The following is a 19,677-nucleotide window of genomic DNA, read 5'->3' on the forward strand; positions in this document are numbered from 1 at the left end:
CCCTATTTTACCCGTAAAAAGATGTTTTTAAGCCCGTTTCTCCGGGTGAAAAAGGTTTTTAGCCGACCGAAACTAGTTTTCGGCGGTGGAAAATCAAAATGGCCCGGCTATATCGGGTCTACTGAGGCTCTACAAAGTTTACCGAGGGTCAATCGACCCTTTTTACCGGGTGAATCCGAGTCGTTCCGCTGGGTTGTCCGGTGAATCCCGCGCTGTTATAGTTGCGGGTGCCACTTAAGGCAAAGGCGACCCCGATTGATGAGGCTGAGAGGGTCCGCGAGGGTCCGTACCGTCCGTTCTGTCCGGGGATCCGCGGAATCCGCCAATCAACCCGGGCAAAGTCCGTCCAAGGTCGTTTCCGCGAGGAACGTTCCGTCCACGCGCAGGGAGAAGGGTCTGCCGAGGCTTTCTGCCCGCAAGAGAGAGAAAAGAGACCAGACCGTTCTGGCTGGCGGCGATCAGATGGGGATGGGAACCTTCGGTTCTCCCCTGTCTTCTCGTCGGCCGTTACGGATGTAGGTCTACACCGTGGTCTCAGAAGGTTCGCAGAAGGAAAAACTCAACGATCTGCTATCATGTGACAGCAGGCGAACAAAGGCTCACGATAGTGAGAGAAGGCTTTATTGTGGATAGCAATAAAGTGAGGAACCAAAACACAAAGGCTCGAGGTGCGAGCAGTATCGTGAAAGTACAGTGAATGATAATGCTAGTGAACAAAGTGAACGGCATATCGAGCCAAAGCATGGGAAAAGCCTATGCGGCATACTGGGCAGATCCAACACGAGCGAACGAACGCTGATAGGCCGAGATGGAGAAGTGGGGCGTGGCTCCGCCTACATCGAGGCCGATGATTGGCCGAGACGTAAGGCTGGGCGGAAAGCTGCCTGAGTCGAGGCCGATCTAGCGCTCGACAGCGAGTGCGACTCGGTGTGAGTCAGCACACCGGAAGCGGGACTGTCGCTGGCTGCCTGCTCGTAGGCTGCCATAGCGACTGGCCCAACAGTAGCCACGTCATAGTGCATATATATTTCAGAATTTTAGCATTTCCATAACATATTGTTATTTGTTGGCTATATACCGTATTCTACACTGTGTAGCATATTACAATATAGTAAGTTGAGTTTCACTGTGGGTTCAAGGCTTCCGTACGTACTTCTTACAAGTTTAGCCATCGTACATTGCTGACCTGCCGTCGCTTGCATCCTTCCACCGTTTCAGAGTACAGGGGCAGTGTAGAAGGATTGTACTGTACGTAACAAATAGCCAATGGAGAAGGAACTGAAAGTTGCACGCGTTTGCTCAGCGCTCATAACGTTTACGCTGATTCGCTGAAGTGTTGAGCCTTCCTAGAAGTACAGTCTTACCATTATTCTCGAGGATTACCGATTTAGTGGATTACGGAGAAATGTAAATCTTAGGTTAACGTCACAATTCGAACCGTTTGGTATTAATTGCGAACGCGATTTCAGTGCTTCGTCATTACCCGTTTCGATCGGTCATCGTGATTTGTGATTAACACTTTTAACAGTAACTGCTGCGAAATGTTCCTAAAGGGCATCTGGCCTTATGGCGCTGTGGATGTCAGAGATAGCCAGGGACGAATCCTTCATGGATACGTGGTCGACACCAGGGGAAAAGACGGTCTCATCGTGGACTTTGACTATCCCCAGCACCGTGCTGTTCTGGTTCCTCTTGCAAACTTCGTTGACGGCCATCTTTCCACGGGCTCTGGTGATCCTGCGCTGACCGTTGGAGATACCGTACAGGTGCTGTATCAGCTTTCTCCATTGGAGCCATGGTGCTGGCAACCCGCCACGATCGTAGAGGGAGGCAGCCATCATGAGCATTGCGCGTATGACTACGCTTTTGTGGAGATCTGTATGCCGGACGGGAGGACGGTGCGGGATACGGTAGGATGGTGCCGTGTGCAGCCGACGGGTGACATGCCAGCGTGTCACTGGGAGAAATCACCCAATAAAGTCCCGTTCAAACGGTACACGGTACAGCAGGCACTTCTGTTTCCGCAGCTGCTGGCGGTAACGCAGCTGCCGGACTTCAAGGCAAAGTGGAACAGGATGACCGAGACAATTGCCGTGGATGTGACTGAACGAGGAGGAGTTATTTGCCTAGCGCCATCGAAGCAAGCAGCGCTTTGCATCCAGGCTACTGTTGTAAGTTCTTGCCTGGGTTGCGATGTGGAACAATTTTCCAGCTGGTGGTTTTTTTCATACCAGGCATCGACAATATATCCCACTGGTGTGTTCGGATTGAACGCGTTGCTACAGAATGTCAGGAAGCGGAAACGGGAAGATGGTACGGACACGACAAATACCTCCATTCTGGTAAGTATTCGAAGAGATCCACTAGTTTCCACCTCGGTCTCATACATTACGGGAAACTGAATGTCCATTTGCACCGGACAGCTGTCGCGTACATGATGCACGTCAAAGTTGGTATTTTTACCGTGCGTGTAAACCGGTGTTCCTGGTTTTGTGACTCATTGGCTATAGCGGGTTGCGCAACATAGTTAAGAAAGAGAGAGAGAAAGACAACGGTCAACGATGCTGCTCGCTGCTCAATCAGCTACAGCCAAAAACCGGTTTTAGGTGCAATCAACCTAATATGCAGCGTATAAGCGACAACTGAGCGGTTTTATGAATGATTTCGTTGAACAGCGTTACTGAACTAAGGCCTGTACTGCAAGTTATCAGATATGTGGTTTGTTTGAAGAAACACAGAGAAGTTTTTTTGAATGGTTATGGTTTTGCAGGTGGGACCTGCAAAAGTGCATGCGCCTTGCGCACGCGCCGGTTTTCGCATGCATGGTTTGCCTGTTGAGCTGCTAGCGCGAATCTTCTCTTTCCTGAATGCCTGCGAACGTGTCAAAGCCAGTGCGACGTGCTCCGGATGGAACACCATCCTCAAATCCGCTCCGTTAGCCGCGTGGGTTGAGATCGATACCAACCACTGCAGTGACGAAATGGTGGCCGGTTTGGTGGACAAGATGGTGCGGCCGACCACCAGGACCCTGGTCATCACCAGCATTGACCCGAAGGACTGCTGTATCCTCCGTCCCAGTCCCATCCATATTGTGCTCGACATTTTACACGCGAAAAACCTGAAGATCCCTTGGATCCTGCTGGCATCCTGTAACATCTGGAAGTCCTCGGTCTTGGGCTCGCAGGCCGGGGAGTGTCGAGCGGAATTGTCGGCACGGTGGAGTGGTGTCTGCGAAAAACTGGTTCTGAAAGACACGGTGATCGGTGTTACATGGGTGGACCGCGAGGAAGTGGCGATTTCGGAATCAACGATGCAAAAATGGCAGTCGGGAGCGTTTGACGGGTTCATTTGGAGGTTTTCAGATGGTGGCCGCTCGGAGTGGATTTCGGTTCATCGCCGCAAAGTGAAAATTATCAACACCCAGGTTAAAAGAGAATTAACTGTGTTGGATCTTGTTGAGTAAATTGCCATGGCGCTGTTGCGTTTATTGTTGTGTTTTACTTTATTGCTTCATAGAAGGAAGATTTCCTGCTAGGTTGAAAACCGTTATTAGTTAGCTCGAGGTTGGTCGTAGCGGTTTGTGCAACGTTGTCTGTTTGAAATGTGCACTTTCAATTTTGCTGTTGCTGTTGCTTTTCAAGTTTGCTATTGTTTTCTCGATAATGCACTATGTAGACTTAATGTACATAGTACAATATGTAGGTTACATACGTTTATGAAGTGGTGCGCAACTTGTTTAAAAGTTGGTAGTACTTGGTACCGTTACTGTATAACTCATACACAGTAGACTCTAGCTGTTCGTGAAAGATCATACTACAGACAGATACTGGAAGGTTGCTCATGGTTGCTAAAAATAATCACAAACATACAAGCAGCTTGGCAGTGGTCTAATTCGCATTTCGTGTAAGAGATGCTGGTCTGCGCTTGAAGAGTTGAAGTTATACATAACTACGGTCATCGTGCTGCTGAAACGCAGTCTTACAAACACGATTCAGCTTTGAAGAAGATTCAATTATCTAAGGAGCTGACGAAAGCTTTTCTTGTTCATGATCATTTTTTCCTTTATTCGTACCAGAATGTTACTCTTTTGTTCTTCGCCATGATTATTCGTCATAGGTTAGTTGGTAGTTTTACGCGTGGATGAAGTTACTTACGAGTTACGCATGCGTTTTCTATACTTTATGTGTGTAAATGTAAATGGATTGCACCTTTTATGCACCTACGTGCAACAAAAAGTATACTGTTTCGAAAAGCCGTACATGTATAGTAGTTTGGCGCTGGTTAGTCTTTTTATCGCTTGTGTTATCAGCAAAATGAACTACTGTACTTAATAGTTGTGCTGCGCAAGTACATGCAAGTACCAGCACTCAGCATTGGTCGATTGCATCAGGAATAAGCGGTAATGTTTTCCAGCGATGGATTTACCTAGTATCATATCCACAAACCGAGAACCAGCTACAGTATCGTGCCGTACAGAGGAAGTACCCCGGCTGTTACATCATGGTCGGTGGGCAGTTAATCCATCGTTCGTTCGATCAAACGCTGCCTGCATATCTTTAAGCGATAACGCAAATCAAAATACGCGTATGTGCGCTTGATGCAGAGGACTGAGAAACTGAAAGCACGAGTTTCCTACAACATTATTGATCCATCTGTCGCGAAGCAAATTAACAAAATGTCTGAAACAGAACAGCCTGTTACCGAGAAAAAACACGTCCTTTTTCTCTCATCGGCGGTATTTGGGCACCTTCTGCCGCTTCTGCAACTAGCCCGCAAAACCAGTCAAATCCACGATGTGACTTTTATCGTCTCGCAGCTGCGAATCCGTCAATTACGTGAACGAGGCGTTCTAACTAAAGAAGACGAAGCGACAATCTGTATGGTTGGTTTAATCGACGGTCTCGAAGAAAGCGGTGATTACGAAGGGTCTATCGAAGGTCTGTTTGCCATGATCGAAAAAGAGCGCGAGCTAACCGATCAACTTTTTCCGGTTCTGCCGTGCACAGCGGACTCGGCGATCACTAACACCAAGCTGGCATTACTAGACCGACCGTTACCGCGACCGGTCGATGTCGTTGTCGCCGAGTGGGCAGTATTCTTCAGCGGTGATGTGCTCATTGACCGCGGCGTCAAATGTCTTCTGTTCTATGCGTTCTCCGCGTTGATATCCATCAATAAAGTGGATGTGGATGAGAACACCCCGGAGCTGCCGAATGACGCCTTCTTCTCGGACTGGGAACGCTATGACGATGTCTCCATTACCGGCGTGCCGGAACTGTACAAGAAGGCGATTTGTAAGAGTCGTCAGCGACAAGTGAGAATGTTGCAGGGAGTCTCGGGATTCGTTTGTCACTCGCTGGAAGAGTTGGAGCCGGATGGTTTGCAACGGTTCCAGACACACTGGCAGACCAAAGGACGGCCGGTCAGGTTTGTCGCACCTTTGTTTGGTAAGGAGATGGCTAAAGGCGGAGAGGACTTCGTGAATCAGTGGCTGGATAAACAAGCAGAACGCAGTGTGCTGTATGTCAGTTTTGGATCGACAGCGCTGCCGTCGGTCGAGCAAGTCCAAGGTATGGCATGTAACAGCTAGATTTTTATATGCACCTACGGGATGTGGGAATGGTATTGGTGACCGCTTCGCACATCCTGTGATTAATGCAAACATATGACTGGAATTACTGGATCACTATAAACTGCCAACTTATTACTGCTAACAAAAAATTAAATAAAGCGAATTGATAATCTGCTTGGGTGATAATAGTCATCATAATACCCTCCCACAATGCACGTACATACGTCTGCATGGCTCTACTTTACCTTTGCTGATTTAAAAAAAGACGAGAAAGTCTTCCAAACTGATTGCATTTCATCGTAATTTCTAACAAGAGGCAACTCAACAACGTTTACAAGCACAATGTGGCGTTGCACTACGATTTCTCTCCATACAGCTACTGCTCGTACGAATTGACTTCCACGGAGGTCGACTGGCGGTGAACGACCAGGGAAGTCTTTCATGTTATGGCCAAAACATGAAAGACTTCTCTGGTCGGCCACCGCCAGTCGAAAGCGTCAATCGGGAAAGTATATTTTGCAGAGATTGCCAAATCGCTGCTGCTTTTAAAGAAACCGTTCATCTGGTCCTTGAAACCGGCCGAACATTCCCACCTGCCGCCAGAACTGCAAGCCTCCATTGCTAGCCAATCGCTATCCAGCACCGGTCTGATTTTGCCCTGGGTGCCTCAACGCAACCTTTTAGCCCACAAATCCACCGGCGTGTTCTTGACACATGCCGGATGGAACAGCGTGCTGGAAGGTCTCGATGCCGGCGTACCCATGGTCTGCTGGCCCTTGCTGGCCGATCAGTATCCCAATGCGGAAAGACTAGTCAAGCGGGGTGTGGCGCTCACGGTGCCGGGAACCGGGATGAAGTTTTCACGCACGGTGCCAGCGGAAGAGGTCGTTGATATTGTCAGTACTGTGTTTGGAGATGATAAATTTACAAGGCGTGCTTTCACAACCGGTCAGATTTTTAAGACGGCTGCAATGCCTGGTGGTAGTTCGTACAAAGCCGTCCACAGATTCATATATGATGATATTTAATGGTTGTTCCATTTCTTGCAAATTTTTTACAGTTACTGAATTTTTAATAGCAGCGTGCTAATCTAGTTAATTAACTTCTGTCACATTGTTATGATAAATGCCAGTAATAATAACCCCGCAATAAGCAATTTGACTTGAAAGCCTTTGATTCCGCTGTGCACTGTCTCACTTGCGGACTTCGCAAAATGCGCATGATTAAAGAGATTCGGGTAGTTTACCGGTTTTGGACTCTTGCTCGCGATTATCCTGGACCTGGATCCATGTGAATATGACATTAATCCACGAAAGTGTTCAGTTTGATTCACCCCAGTGCGTACTATAGCTTAAGAAATGTAGAAATAATTTTAATATGGAGAAAAGAAAGTTTATGAATAAAATGATTTCGGATCGACTATCCCATACAAAGGCTCTGCAGCGTGCGCTTTAGCTCACGATCAGGGATTCTGGTTACCGCGAGCATCTCACTGCATCTCCATTCCCGTTTGTACAAGCCTGTCGACAAATTGAACATGTAAAGGTACGTCTGTTTGTACAGGTAACGCGGAATTAGCGTGATGTTACCGACTTGCCTCTTGCCGCAATGGCCACTACACTACATTTAGCTAATAACAAATTGTTGGCCGCAGTTAGACCGTCTGTCACCGGCTTCCATCCAGTCATCATTCTTATTAATTTTAACAATACCGGTGTGACCGAATATTTGGCTTTCTTCAGCCATGCCCAATGCATGTAATGCGTAAACAGTGTGGCGTGGTGCGCCGTGGTGCGGAGATGGGAGACTGGCATAGCCCACAAATTTGTAATTTTCACTGTATTTTTGTATGCTCAGTTTGTCGACAGCCCTTACAATGAGAACATGGAATTAATCGTGTTTATGTAGTTTTTTTTCACATCAGCGCGGTGCAAACATTTACGTAACACAATTATACCCCTTCGATATTACCAACCAGTGCAATATTTACGTAAGTAATTAACGCTAAATCTTTTAAGCACCCAGCAGTATTGTTGGAATGTCAGATCCGTACACAGTGACACACGTGTGCCGCATTCACAGCTCCTCGCACCTCCATTCAGCGCCTGTCATATTTGTCCATATCCCTGTCATGTCGCATGCCGTAATGCCCACCTCCCCATCAGCTGACCATATCGGAAGTAATTGCTGGCCCCGGCATCCCCAACCCAGGAAGCACTTCCTGCAATTATAGCTCTATTGATACATCCGGCACTGTCATCTTCGCCAAAGCAATTAAAACTTTATATATACACAATGTCGTCTGTCAAGCGGCGCGTAATTCGTTCCAACTGTCATAACAACTCCCCATAAAAATTAACCAAATCAATGCAGCCTCGTGTACATTTTAAACGACTTCCCCTTCTCTACATCAGTCGGCGGGTCATATTTTTCACGGTCGCGTGACACGCGGGGTGATCGAACAAGCCGCCACCCCGCGCTTTTTCTCTTCCTCCCCAGCTAATCGCCTTATCGCATCCCTTCATTATTAATTCTTTTGTACAGATTCCGCTTCATATGCAGCGTGGTAACTAAGTAGCTCTCCTTGAAAATTTCCACTTGATCGATTTACGATCAATTACCATCTTTTATCACCCGCCGGCCGACCATCCCATTAAAACGCTTTACGGCCGCGCCATAACATCCGATCCTGTTCCCCGTCAATGAGGAGATCGCGAGCAGCCGTTGTGGTCTATTTAAGTAACAATCACCGTGGTGCTGCGTAGCAGTGGACACGCTTTAGTGTCTCGGCTGATTATGCAATCGGCATCCTAAGTGGAGCATATCGGCATTCCGACGGCGGTAGATGTTTTGTTGTCGTGCTTGTCTGCGGCGTGATCGGAACGGGTAAACCGTAACGCGACATAATAGTGTGTACTACGTGATGCATCCGTCGGAATCCACCCACTGTTTGCCGCGCCGCTGCGGGAGCGTTTTTTCATCGCGGCTGTAAATTGTTTGGGAAGCCGTAGTTTTTTCTTGGTTAAATCAAAATTCAGACAAGCGGACGTTTGGTTTAGTAATATACAGCTTCGCAACTTCCGGTCTTTTCCGGTCCAGAAGAGGTCGCGCCGGATTCGGCGCGCGCTGGATAAAATGCAGCAGCTATTTAACAACACCATTAATCCCGTTTTTGTGTTCAATGATTCGGCGTTCGACCAGTTGTCCCGTTTCGATTCCTGTGGATTTCCCCGGTTAAAGGACATGTCCGCCGAATCACGACGGGCTATTAAAGACATGCAGCTGGTGACGACGATCTCCTATCCCATCTTCCTGATTATCGGGACGATCGGCAACAGTCTGGGAATTGGACTGTTGGTGCGCAGCCGGCAGATCGCGCGGGCGGCTGGACACCGGACAAATCTCAGTCCGCGGGATATCTTCCTGGTGGCGTTATTTATTACGGATCTGATCTACTTGTAAGTGAATGAAGTTCAGTCTTCGCATAAAATTAAATGAGCTGAAGAATGTATGGCGCTGACAACGAGCATCGCTTTACAGTTTACACACATACCGTGCATAGCAAAGCGATGATTAAGCCGCGGGAGCAAGAATTTCACAAGCATTTGAAGATACGCATGGCCATTTTACTGCTTTGTATAATATGAGCCTTATAAAATGATTTATCTTTACGAGCAACGTAGCCTCGTAACGCAAATTACATATATATTTCCACTTTAAAATCTGTTAATTTAAAATCTGCGTAGATATTGAACAAATTCTGTTATGCCAACTGCCAAGTTAACTACCGTCGTAAATCGCACAAATTCTCATGAAACCGTCAAGAAAAATTTATAGAGATCATTATGCAATGATAAATTTAATTATTTACGGGATTTAACCTAATTACTGAACAGATTAATATTTTGGTGACCTCAGGTGAAAGCATCAAGGTATTTGAGTAAAACGCGAGTGCTGTTAATACAGCTGGAATCCATGAAGATAAAAATAATGATACGAGTATGCAAAGTTAATGGTAATGGTTTATACTTTTTTGAAGCGAATAGCTAGCACGTTTCCACGATAGGGTATTGCTACATAAGGAGTTATTGCACCGTGTTTTTAAATCGTGTAAATAAACATCAGATTCACAGTAAAAATTTCCCTGCTTGCATTGCGTTGTTAGTTAACGGATAATAAAAACAGGGCGTAAATATATAAACAATATAAGTTTTCGTACGAAATACAAGAACGGAAAACGATGAACTCGTAAGTCCTGGAGATATAAATGTGTCTTGAACCGAATAGTCGAGTACCAAATAATGCAATAAGCGATTTTTACTTTAAGGTGGGTATTTTTGATGGTCTCATGGGGCACCGGACTCCTTGTGGGACATGGTGACCCCACCAAAGCCCTGCCCTTCATTAATTTCCATTTGGCGACGAACGGTATTTGGATGTACATGTTGACCATCACGATCTTCGCTTCGCACGGGTAATCACACCTTTTTCTAACAGCTGACAATTTATTCATCATGATTTCGGCAAACGGTGTTTTCGGGGAGCTTCGCTGTCATTATTGCGCAACCAACCGTGAAATTTTATTTCACGTTGCGTGACCGTGGTATACAGATTACGCTCATTAATTCTGTCAGTACCGTATGATTATAATTTACTGCGCCCGGTACACACGATGAAAACAGGGATTTTCCTGTGTTGACAGCATCCTGGTGATGTTCTCCATTGACCGCTACCTGGCCATGATTAAGCCCATCCACCACAGCGTCTCCATCAAGATCCGCAAGCGCATCTGTTTCGGGTTGGTGGGCCTGACGTACTTCGCCGCGGCGGTGATCTGCATGGTGTCGCCCTTTGTCTACTATTATGTGCTGGAGCATGGTCGGCCGGGCGGAAATAGTAACCTACCCCGCCATTATCAGGCCTGGATTAATGTCGATAAATGGTTTGACGTATGTTACAGGCGGAAGCCGTTCAATACCTCATTAGCGAACCCTAACGATGTATGGGGTTATGTAAGGGAAGCCGCACAGACGGCCTAACGCCGATGTGGGCACGCTACGCACATAAGCAATCCGATAATCATTCCTGACAAATAATGATGATCGCCAGCGCATGCATGAGCAACTAAAACGTCTGTTAAGAGAATGCCGTTAAAAGCAATGTCACTTGTTTTTTAACCCAGTCGCAAATAAAGCAGAAAATGGTTTAGTTCGAACCTTAAAATATAGAAAATGACATATTTTGTGCACGCGTTATTTCAAAAGGTCAACGCAATTTCTATAAAATTCGGTAAATCCTTGACACCACGAAGTCCGCAACTGCATGAAACGGAATATAATAATTCTTGAAGAATTAATTTTTCAGCTGTAATACAGCTCCTATATATCGTAAATTAGTTAATAAATAATGGAATATGCTTTTATCTCTATAGTTTTGTACTGAATACCAAGCTAGGTACTGGAACCATAAGGTCCTTCTTAATACAACAATTACATAACTGTGCTTGCATATAATTATTTGTACACAATTATTATTACTTAAGTCTATAATATAATATATTAAATATACAAATTATTTGACAAATGATTAGTCTAGTTAACTATAATCGGATCAAATTCTAAGTCAGTAACCCGGTAACCGAACACTCTGTAGGTCATGTTTCGCGTTGGACCGGCACTGATCATCATCATCGCCAACATCCTTATCATCTGGAAGCTGTACCGCTCCCGCAACGTAACCGGACGCCGCATCGAAGTACACCACGGCGTGCATAAGAAGGAGATCACCATCGTATACAGTAACGGCAATAACCCGCACCTCCAGTTTCCCCAGCCCCAAGCCATGCGTTCCCCGCTGACTATCCTGTTCAGCAGCTGCGCCTTCTACCTGGTGACGAACGCCTTCGACATTGTCCTGGCGATCATGGAGATGATGACCCTGCAGCCGATCTGCGCGTTCCCGCATACGGATTTCCAGAAATATGTCGATCAGCATCTGCCGATTTTTCTCCTCTTCAAAAATTCCTACTACACCTTCTCCTTTCTGTTCTACATTGGGATACAGGTCAATCTGTACCGGAAGATGAAGACGCGCTTGTCCAGCAGTCTACGCTCGCGCAGCAGCCTCACAACGAAATCGTAGTGACGGGAAAACTTGCATGCTTAATTTTCGTCATTCATGCTTGGTTTTCAGTTTAGCAAAGCCATGCTATGCTCTTTTACACTCTTACCGCTTGTTATCTGCTTTAGCTGACGTAAAGTACAACTTTATCGGCTTTGAAAATGTATGATAATTTTAACAAAACTGCAACGCTGTCCCAATAATTACATTGTAACTGGCGAGAGCGTAAATCCAGTTCAATTCTTAGCTTATGTGAGTACAGTGTTGCAGAGAAATGAGATTATTTGTGGAAATACAGTATACCGCAAAAGCTATGTATAATTTTGGCTTCTACACTGGCTTCTAGTCAGTTCATGGGCAGTGCTTTAAATTCATGAGTGTGGAGTATATTTTGAGAAGTAGAAAACGTTCTCGAAGTACTCGTAGCATATATAAGAACGGTACCTCAGTACCTGTACTTTGACATTTGGTCCAGAGTAATCCGTCTAGAGAACCGCACATGTATGTACTTGTGGTTTTATCTGATAATAAAAAAACCGAAAAGCGCTTGCACGGCAATGAAAAGTGTTATTATCGTTGTCTCCGTTATACCGTTATGTGTTTTTACTTCTGAATTTTTCGATTTTTCTTATCAGAAGCCAGTAAACATAGAAACGCACGTCGAAATATTTAATATCTACGGTCTACGTTTATCAAAGTTCGATTTGAAAATGATTCCACTACTACCTGTTGTAATTTTAGCAGTTGTCAAGAATAGCTGGGTTGACAGTAAGCCACTTCCGGCGGCAAATTTTTCCTTTGCCACTAATCGTCTACTGGATATGTCGCACTCCTTATCAGCGGAGACTATATTTTGGCAAGGAGGCGGGTACAATTTTACCCTCACACATCAGGATTACGTTACGGAAGCCAATCTCACTTTTCGCTCGGGCCACTTTATTGCCGGTGAGCATGGAGGCACGCATCTGGATAGTCCGTATCATCTCAATTTTTCCGCGTAAGAAATATTTACAAACAGCACACCTACAGTGCTGCGCATATGCACTATATCAAGACTACGAGTACATTTTTACGAGTACTTTTATATGTACTTCAACGGACAACCTATGTATATAACATATTACGTATGGATGTTTATAAAAAATTGCAAGCATAGGGGGAACCAGTCTGCAATTTAAGAGGATCTTTTTCTGATTTGCCGATCATAGATGAAATACACTTCACGTTTTGTAATGCGTAAATCCTTGGCATTTATTTTTTTAATTAAATTAGTTTAATTGTACATGTACAATCCTTTGTTTTGTCGGGATTATTCTTAATTGCATCTAATGTTGATTTTAATTTCTCTATCTTGCATCGGTTTTTTTCCAGTATTAATAATATTTTAGGAAATATTATTAATGTCCATGATTTCGCTTTTAACTATATTATATCGGTCAAACAAACACAAATGAAATACATTTCCGGGTTGTCTTAGTTCTGAGCGTAACAAAAATCTTAGTGAAGTCCCTACAGTTGCAGCTCAAAGTCCAAAAATAAAGTATAGTGTTCCAATATCTTTGTGATTTGTAGAAAATATTCAACGCGTTTTAATGCTCGATTTATTATTAGGGACGGCATGGCCGATCTCACACTGCACCAGTTAACCGGTCCCGCAGTCCGTATCGACATTGTCGACAAGGTCAAAGCCAACCTGGATTACCAGCTCAGTGTCGACGACATTCAAGCCTTCGAGAACAAGTACGGCCGCATCCCCGAAGGCGCCTTCGTCTTCATGTACTCCGAATGGGGTCAACGCTGGCCGGACTACCGGAAAGTCTATAACACCGAAACCCTCGCCGACGGGCGGACCTATCATTACCCCGGCTTCCATCCGGAAGCGACGGAATTCCTGGTGCAGCAGCGTAACATCCGCGGCATCGGTGTGGACTCGCCGTCCACGGACAACGCCCGTTCCACGGAAACCATGGGCGCCCACTTGGCGCTGGCCAAAGAGAACCGGCTGGGGATCGAGCACGTGGCCAATGTAGATAAACTGCCGCCGGTGGGCGCTTTTGTCATCCTGGCACCCATGAAGAGCAAGGCCGGCACCGGCGCCCCGGTGCGGGTGATTGCGGTGCTTCCGGAATAGAAGACTGTGAATTATAAATAATTGCGCGATGTTGCAGAAGAACGCTGTAGGGCTTGTTGTGATTTTGTTAGTCATGTAGTGCTTTGTCCCGCGCTTTGACAATGACAGTAAACTTTTCTGTGGTTGATGTTATTGTGGGTTTTTATGTGTCACTGATCATCCTGACTTTATATGTATGAGAAAAAAATTTATTGCTCTTCGCTCTCCAGGTATAATTTGAAAGACAAAAATTTTGAGATGCGTTGCAGCCTTGTTGTTAGAAATACCGAGATACAAAAAGGGTTGTGCATTAACCTAATGAATTTTTATTAACCTTGAAGCAGCGTCACTGCATCCAGACTTTCATTACTTTAATGAATGTTGCCAGATAAAAGAACCTGATTGTAGGGTTTTGCTGGGCAACCTTTAATTTTACTGTTCCTTGTTTCTAGCTTCGCTTCGGTCTTAAAGTGCTAGCCGGAAGCGGTGAACTTCCCTAGTACGATCATATCCATTTGCATCGTAGCGATGATAATTACCGTACAATAGTGCTTTCTCAAACAAAATCGCGATAACCATTAGTTAATGATAGTAAAATTGCAACACTATAAATTAAGCGCTCGATGCGATGATTTCGGGAAAGTCTTGTGCTCGCAAGCTTCCAGGCGCCAGCCAACAAGCGTCACTTTAAAATTTCCCAGACAGCCTGTCGGCTAACATGCCAACAGCGTTGACCGATATTCTTTGAAATAATATTATGTACAGACAGTTGCAGTCAAAGCCGTGGTAGTTTTATGAATGGAGAGTTTGTATCCACTTGTTTCGATAAAAGAAGAAACACTGGATAACGCAGGTCATGTGGTGCATTGGATATGGAGAGGCAACCACTGATACGCAGTCGAAGAAGGAGGGATTGTGACGACCGAATTATGATATCATTGTTTTATCAAAGGTTCTCATTGACAAGCTTAGCGACAATTAAATTCTACAAATCGATCACCTTATCCATACTCTTTAAATTATTCTCCTGTGAGAAAAATGTTCATATTGTGAGATACGCATGATAATCAATAAGGCGGTACTTACAGACTAACTATCAAATTGATATTTCGGTTTATAATAACCGAGGAAACCCGGTAGAGTTTTCATTACGCAAATTGTAGTTTTTCGTTGCAGCAGATGCTGCAATGCGATCACCCTAGTTTTTAAAGGATTTAGCTTTCAAGCATTTTATGCACTGCATTTCTGTGATTTGTGTCTAAACTTACATGGCTCCCAGTGCGAATACACCGTACGAAATGTCTGATACCAGTAGGGATATTATTCCCGTAAAAAGAGTATCTGCCCTACGCTTGCGAATGGACGCAGCCGTCTTTGCACAAGAAATCCAGGATATGCGCACCAGCACAGTACTCTGTGATGTGGTTCTGAAAGGAAGCGAGCGTTGGGCGGAAGGTATACGCTGTCATCGTTTGGTACTTTGCGCACATAGTGTGTATTTCCGGGCAATGTTTACCGTCGGTTTACGTGAATGCCATCAAGAAGAAGTGCAACTGCAGAATATACCGAGCGATATCTTGAAAAGGTAAGGCGATAATGCAAACGAATACACTGTCCACTGTCCCGACTTCAGGGATTGTGACAGGTGTTGCAGGTAGAATTATTTAATGGGAGCTACCTTTTTATTATTTGCCATGAGTTTTGATTGAAATCGACAAAAAATACTAATCCATTCGCTCAAAACTAATCCGGTTAAGTACGAAGTTTTGCAAATCTGGATGGTGTTGCACCTATGTCGAAGCAAATACAAAATAAAAGCGGTGTTTCGACGCGGTCTAGATCTTATCTATGTAGGTTACTAATTACGCAACGTGGCTTCCAGTTGCCCATATCAGCTTATAATTTAATAATTACATGGCATATTTGCAGTTTGATCAATTACTGTTACTCATCCGAAATTTCTACTGATGAAGACAACGTTGAGTTGATGCTAACGACTGCTCTTTTCCTGGTAATCCCGCCGATTGCCGAAAGATGTTGGCAGTTCTTGGAGCGTCGACTGGACGAGACAAACTGCTTAAAATTGTACAACTTGCCCCAGTGCGAAATGCACCAACCAAAACTGGCTGAAAACGTCAAGGCAATGATGTTGCGTCATTTTCAGACCATTTGTCATTCTCCAGCCTTTTTGGAGTTAAACAAAGATAAGGTTTGTGTAAATATGTTTTATTGTTAGCTGAATATCGGTTTCTTTAAGAAAACATTTGTTTTGTATTTTCCTTGGTGCAGGTAACTGAACTGATAAGCTCGGATGATTTGTACGTTGACCGCGAAGAAGAGGCTCTCCACGCGGTCATTCGCTGGCTCGACCATGATATTCCAAATCGGCGTCCACATTTTTACGAAATTATACAACACATTCGCCAGGCATTTTTGAGTCCCGCTTATTTGCATGCTCATCTGGTTGCGTTCCTAAACGCGGTTAAGGACAGTCCTGTGCATGAAAAGCTACATGTTGAAAGTTATCTGCACGAAATTCCGAACCGCACAGAGGAAGCGATTTTGTCGCAAAACCGCTCACGAAAGTTTTACGGTAAATAAGTATCTGCAGACTGCAATCCAGAATTTTAAGACTTACGTTTGATCTTATACAGGTATGACAAAGGTCATTGTGTGTGTTGGAGGTGAAGCTATAAGCGGCGGCAGTGCTCTGGACTGTGTTGACTGTTTCGAGCCGGCCAATTTGATTTGGTCCGTTTGGAAAAGACTGTCATACAAAGTGTACGGTGCCGGTCTTGTGAACGTCGACGACCAGTACCTGTTTCTGTGTGGCGGATACAATCCGTTAAATGGCCGCTACATGAAACGCGTATCCCGATACAATCCAAATCTCGACAAATGGGATGAAATGGCGGATCTTCAGACCGAACGGGTTCATCCTGGCGTGGCCGTATTGAATGGCTATGTTTACGCACTTGGTGGGCGTGGCGGCAATCGTGAAACGATACAAACCATGGAGCGCTACGACCCAGCAACCAATCAGTGGCAGTACGTGGCGAGTTTGCCGATATCGTTGTCGCGTTTTGCCGCTGTAGCTTGCAAGGGTCGCTTGTACACGTTTGGAGGTTTTACGTCAGCCGGTATCGCGACCAATTCTTCCTTTTGTTATGATACTAGTACGGATTCCTGGTCCGAAGTGGCCAGGATACCTACGCCGCGATATTTCTGCTCGGCGTGTGTTGGACCAAGCGGTCTGATCTATGTTATTGGTAAAGGTCACCGTTTCGAGCTCCGGGAGTTTTGTTCTGACGTTTTGTTTTGCAGGTGGCACTAATGCTTTTCCGGTACAAAATAATCTGTCATGTGTCGAAGCGTACGATGTATGTGCAGACGCATGGCTGGCAAATAGTGAGTACAGCAACTGGCCAATGGTAAATAAGATTTCTGGTCGATCCAAACATTGATGCTGCTGTTAGGATTGCGAAGGTTGTTAACAGAATATATCTGTATCAACAACTCTGATACCCGTGTACATTAACGGAAGTATCTGAAATTTTTAGCTAGCATGAACAAACGAAGACGGGTAGCGGGAACAGTGTGTGTAGATGGAAAGATCTACGCTTTGGGAGGTTTTGATGATGGTTATGATAACTCCATGGAAATATACGAAGAGAAGACCGATACGTGGAGTATACAAGAAACTAGGATGCTTAGTGCCCGTAGTGCATTCGGATGTGTAGCAATACGTGTAAAAAAAGGTAAAACGTACCATTATTTCATAATTTTTATAAAGCATGAATTTGTGATCTCTGTGCTCTTGTAGGGTGAACTGACCATAGACAGCGCTCAAGCGCTAAAATGAGGAGCAGACAACGAATGCGCAATACAATCTGCGCCGATACGGTTATTCTGGAGATCTGTTTTTTACCAAATACTGCGGTAATTCCTGTTCGTCTTTTATTTAAATTGTGTACAGACTGATCTCATAATAATATTATCAGGCATCTTTTTTTTACCGGCGCTACATAATTTATTGTTCAACTGACGACATTAAAATCATTTCACCATCGGTAGATGTGGCGTATCAGATTTGGATTAATATCGGGTACTTGTAGTTTTCTTGGCAATTTTTTATAATAATTAGTTACGAAAACGCACTTACTTGTGCAAAACGCACGAACTTGTGCAAAACCAGATAGAGTAATTCAAGTCTTAGTTTAGCCAGATAGAGCATCGTTACAGTAAAATACGGTATGTGTTTAAACAAATCTCTTTCTTGCACTCAAAGTTCATTTCGCAACTTCATATTATACCTGCAACAGCTCCTTTGTAAGCCATATGGATAAGAATGAGTGCAAATGTATGTCTGATAGCCACAATCAAATCATATCACAGTATTGACGTGTACTGGCGTCCCTTAGTACACATCGGTACTACTTTACTACTTCTACCCCTACAACTAAGGCTTAGGCTTTACTACATCTTTTACGCGAGTCCTGACCCCGAGTCTCTACTTCGACTTCTCAGAAATCCCCAGCAGAGAACTTTGACCGCGACTTGCCATTTCGACGTGACCGCGCTTCGATGACGTAGCTCAACCTATTGTTCTAGTGTATTAGTTGACCTCATGTTCTCATTTGTCCACGTGTAGTGATGCAGCGGTGTGATTAGTCCACGTGTCCTTAGATGTCTCTTATTGGTTAGATTCTAAATCCTATTGTTCTCAGATCCGTACCTGCGCGTACGAAGAGCCAGCACTTGCGGTGCCCACGGCTATATAAGGCGCTCGTCGCCCACACAAATGTCAAGAGTTGTAATCCCAACAAAAGTAGAGTCTTGTTACTCGATCTGATTAACTTCAGGCTTTTTGCTCTGGTTTTCTCTTTCCAAGTGAGGCTGTTCAAACTGACCTCTGGGTGACCTTTCACCTATTGTCAGGGGTCATTCCTCTCTACTTCGTCGACGTGCATTATCATCTTCGGATAGTCTCGTGACGTAACAGGCTACCCACTTGATCCCACTTGATTGCCGTGACCTTTCGGTCCTTCGATCTTCATGCCCTGTAGCGCCAGGTTGATGGATTAGTCATACTCATACGCTTCAGCTACCATCTAGCGTCGGACAGGTAACGTATAACTTCACGCATCCCTTGTGTTTCCTTTCGTGTCTTCTCTTTCAGCAGGCTTTCTAGTTCCGGATCCTCTTCTTCATCCTTGCATATCATCTCATACTTGTACATCAACATCCTTAACCTTTCGCTCCATGAAATACATAAGAAGTTGAGATTAAGAGTCGCTCTATTCCCCCGACTGGTCGTGGTCCGGGAAGTGCATTATTTCCACCGCACAACCGCTTTATTTATATTTTACTTTCCCTATTGCACGACAGTATGATTAATTATGCGTCATCACTTGCATTTAATGAAATCTCATCTGGTGAATATTGCATGGACTGTGTGACTGATGTGTTTCAATTAACCATGGAGAAAAAACTGCACTTATTGTTAATACGGTGCTTTCTGCACGCTTTTATCTCACACCTATATTATATTTTCCAATTTGGCAATTTCACAGATTTCATGGCCAGGTTGATCCAGCTGGTCTGAGGCAATGTGTGTTATACGGGGTCGGAATTTCTAGTGCTTATAAACAGTTACGATTATGCAAACTCCATAGTTGTCCAAAGCCCAGTTTTGTTATTGTGAAAGTCCGCGAACACTTGCTTATCCATTTTTCAAAATTTCCCAGAATTCTTGTTATGGCGACGAAATCTACGGTCTTCCCGGTGCCGGGTGCCATTCTGAAGGCTGTTGTTTGCGATCGAAGTGCCACGTTTCTCCTGCAGAACACTTCTACTCTTTCTAACGAGGATGTAC

At 44.7% G+C, this 19,677-nt stretch overlaps 5 protein-coding genes across 5 annotated transcripts; all 5 read left to right on the forward strand.

Moving 5' to 3' along the window:
• Positions 1-1,541: 1,541 nt before the first annotated feature.
• On the forward strand, positions 1,542-3,600 carry LOC129592098 (uncharacterized). The gene is made up of 3 exons (XM_055488063.1): positions 1,542-2,171; positions 2,235-2,342; positions 2,771-3,600. Exons 1-3 carry the CDS (start codon positions 1,542-1,544, stop codon positions 3,461-3,463), a joined length of 1,431 nt encoding a protein of 476 aa, XP_055344038.1. The 3' UTR covers positions 3,464-3,600.
• A 982-nt stretch (positions 3,601-4,582) lies between these two features.
• LOC129592173 (uncharacterized) lies at positions 4,583-6,737 on the forward strand. The gene is made up of 2 exons (XM_055488145.1): positions 4,583-5,570; positions 6,095-6,737. The coding sequence occupies exons 1-2, from the start codon at positions 4,598-4,600 to the stop codon at positions 6,598-6,600; spliced, it is 1,479 nt and encodes a 492-aa protein (XP_055344120.1). The 5' UTR covers positions 4,583-4,597; the 3' UTR covers positions 6,601-6,737.
• A 1,270-nt stretch (positions 6,738-8,007) lies between these two features.
• Positions 8,008-12,041, forward strand: LOC129592146 (uncharacterized). The gene is made up of 4 exons (XM_055488116.1): positions 8,008-9,030; positions 9,900-10,046; positions 10,275-10,521; positions 11,225-12,041. The coding sequence occupies exons 1-4, from the start codon at positions 8,708-8,710 to the stop codon at positions 11,711-11,713; spliced, it is 1,206 nt and encodes a 401-aa protein (XP_055344091.1). The 5' UTR covers positions 8,008-8,707; the 3' UTR covers positions 11,714-12,041.
• Positions 12,042-12,062: 21 nt separating this feature from the next.
• On the forward strand, positions 12,063-14,105 carry LOC129592147 (isatin hydrolase-like). The gene is made up of 2 exons (XM_055488117.1): positions 12,063-12,689; positions 13,304-14,105. Exons 1-2 carry the CDS (start codon positions 12,196-12,198, stop codon positions 13,821-13,823), a joined length of 1,014 nt encoding a protein of 337 aa, XP_055344092.1. The 5' UTR covers positions 12,063-12,195; the 3' UTR covers positions 13,824-14,105.
• Positions 14,106-15,056: 951 nt separating this feature from the next.
• On the forward strand, positions 15,057-17,808 carry LOC129592099 (kelch-like protein 5). Its single transcript, XM_055488064.1, has 7 exons — positions 15,057-15,387; positions 15,732-16,011; positions 16,092-16,395; positions 16,457-17,071; positions 17,127-17,210; positions 17,363-17,560; positions 17,626-17,808. The coding sequence occupies exons 1-7, from the start codon at positions 15,071-15,073 to the stop codon at positions 17,628-17,630; spliced, it is 1,803 nt and encodes a 600-aa protein (XP_055344039.1). The 5' UTR covers positions 15,057-15,070; the 3' UTR covers positions 17,631-17,808.
• Positions 17,809-19,677: the final 1,869 nt, after the last annotated feature.

This window comes from Paramacrobiotus metropolitanus, unplaced genomic scaffold (assembly GCF_019649055.1).
Source record: "Paramacrobiotus metropolitanus isolate TYO unplaced genomic scaffold, Prichtersi_v1.0 Parri_scaffold0000050, whole genome shotgun sequence".
Lineage (NCBI taxonomy): Eukaryota > Metazoa > Tardigrada > Eutardigrada > Parachela > Macrobiotidae > Paramacrobiotus > Paramacrobiotus metropolitanus.